The 1034-nt window shown below is 68.9% G+C and overlaps 1 protein-coding gene across 2 annotated transcripts in view; it reads right to left on the bottom strand.

The window, feature by feature from the left end:
• CHST11 (carbohydrate sulfotransferase 11) overlaps window positions 1-840 on the bottom strand; it is a 250194-nt gene extending 249354 nt beyond the window's left edge. Inside the window, exon 1 of one of the 2 annotated variants that reach the window (XM_040637403.1) lies at window positions 262-840. In XM_040637403.1, coding sequence (XP_040493337.1) covers window positions 262-379 — 118 coding nt within the window. In that variant the 5' untranslated portion in view covers window positions 380-840. The remainder of the gene's footprint in view (window positions 1-261) is intronic. The other variant, XM_008705671.2, reaches the window with a different exon arrangement.
• Window positions 841-1034: the final 194 nt, after the last annotated feature.

Here is a 1034-nt window from a genome sequence, read left to right as displayed (position 1 = left end):
GGGGGGGGAAACAAACTACCGCCCCTCCTGCTCCCATCCTCCAGCCCGGAGCCGGGAGGAAGAAGAGGAAGGTGAGGACGTCTTCCCCCCTCCTCTGCATCCCGACTCGGCGACCCGGGCAGACCTGGCAGCAAGGAGCCCCGGGGTGGCTGAGAGGGAAGAGGTAAGGTTGGAAGAGGCAGAAACCCGGCGCCAGTGAGCGAGCGAGAGCGCGAGAGAGAAAAAAAATATCCAACAAAACCACGCTAACGCGCCCCCTACCTGGGTGCAACATACTTTGGAAATAGAAGATGACTAGGATAAAGGATCCCAAGCAAGTGGCCAGCACCATCCGGCAAATTCTGTTCATCCTCATCACTTCCAGCAGCGCCGGCTTCATGGCTTTGTCCTGGCTGCGGGGACCGGGGTGTCCGGGAGGCGCGCCCGAGGCGCAGGAGCCCGGACCCTGCCGCGCGGAGCGGAGCCCGGGAGGCGCAGGGCAGGGCTGGGCAGGGCTCGGGTGGGGGGACGATCGGGAGGGCTTCGCGGCCGCTCTCGGAGCCCCCAGCCCCGGGCAGGGGTATGGAAGGCGCCGGAGTTGTTCTGGAAGTGCCGAGATGCGTGGACCGCCGGCTGCGCGCTCCTGCGCCTCCTGCTGCTCCTCTCCGCCTCCCCGCCGCCGCCTCCGCTCCCGCCGGCGGCCGCCGCGCTGCCTCCTCGCGGGCCGGGCGGCTAGGGTGCGAGCGCTGATGGTGCCGCCGCCGCGCTGGCCGCTGTGGCTGTCGGACGGGCCCCCTCCCTCCTCTCCAAAGGCTACTTCATTGCGCTCCAATGATCTATATATTCCGGGCTGGGTTTTACCAAATGCAACTCGCAGCCCCCGGCGAGGGGAGGGCGCCCGCGGAGAGCCGGGAGGAGGGAGGGACCCGAGCGAGAGGGGCGGAGCGTCGCGCTCCCCCCGCCCCTACCCGGGAATTGGTCGCGTCCAGCTGTTTCCCGGGGAGTGCGGAGTGCGCGCCGCGCTCCCGCAGGGTCCCAAAAGCCCTCAGTCCCCG

This window comes from Ursus maritimus, unplaced genomic scaffold (genome assembly GCF_017311325.1).
Source record: "Ursus maritimus isolate PB19 unplaced genomic scaffold, ASM1731132v1 scaffold_21, whole genome shotgun sequence".
Classification (NCBI taxonomy): Eukaryota; Metazoa; Chordata; class Mammalia; order Carnivora; family Ursidae; genus Ursus; species Ursus maritimus.
This window is presented reverse-complemented; position numbering and strand designations above follow the sequence as displayed.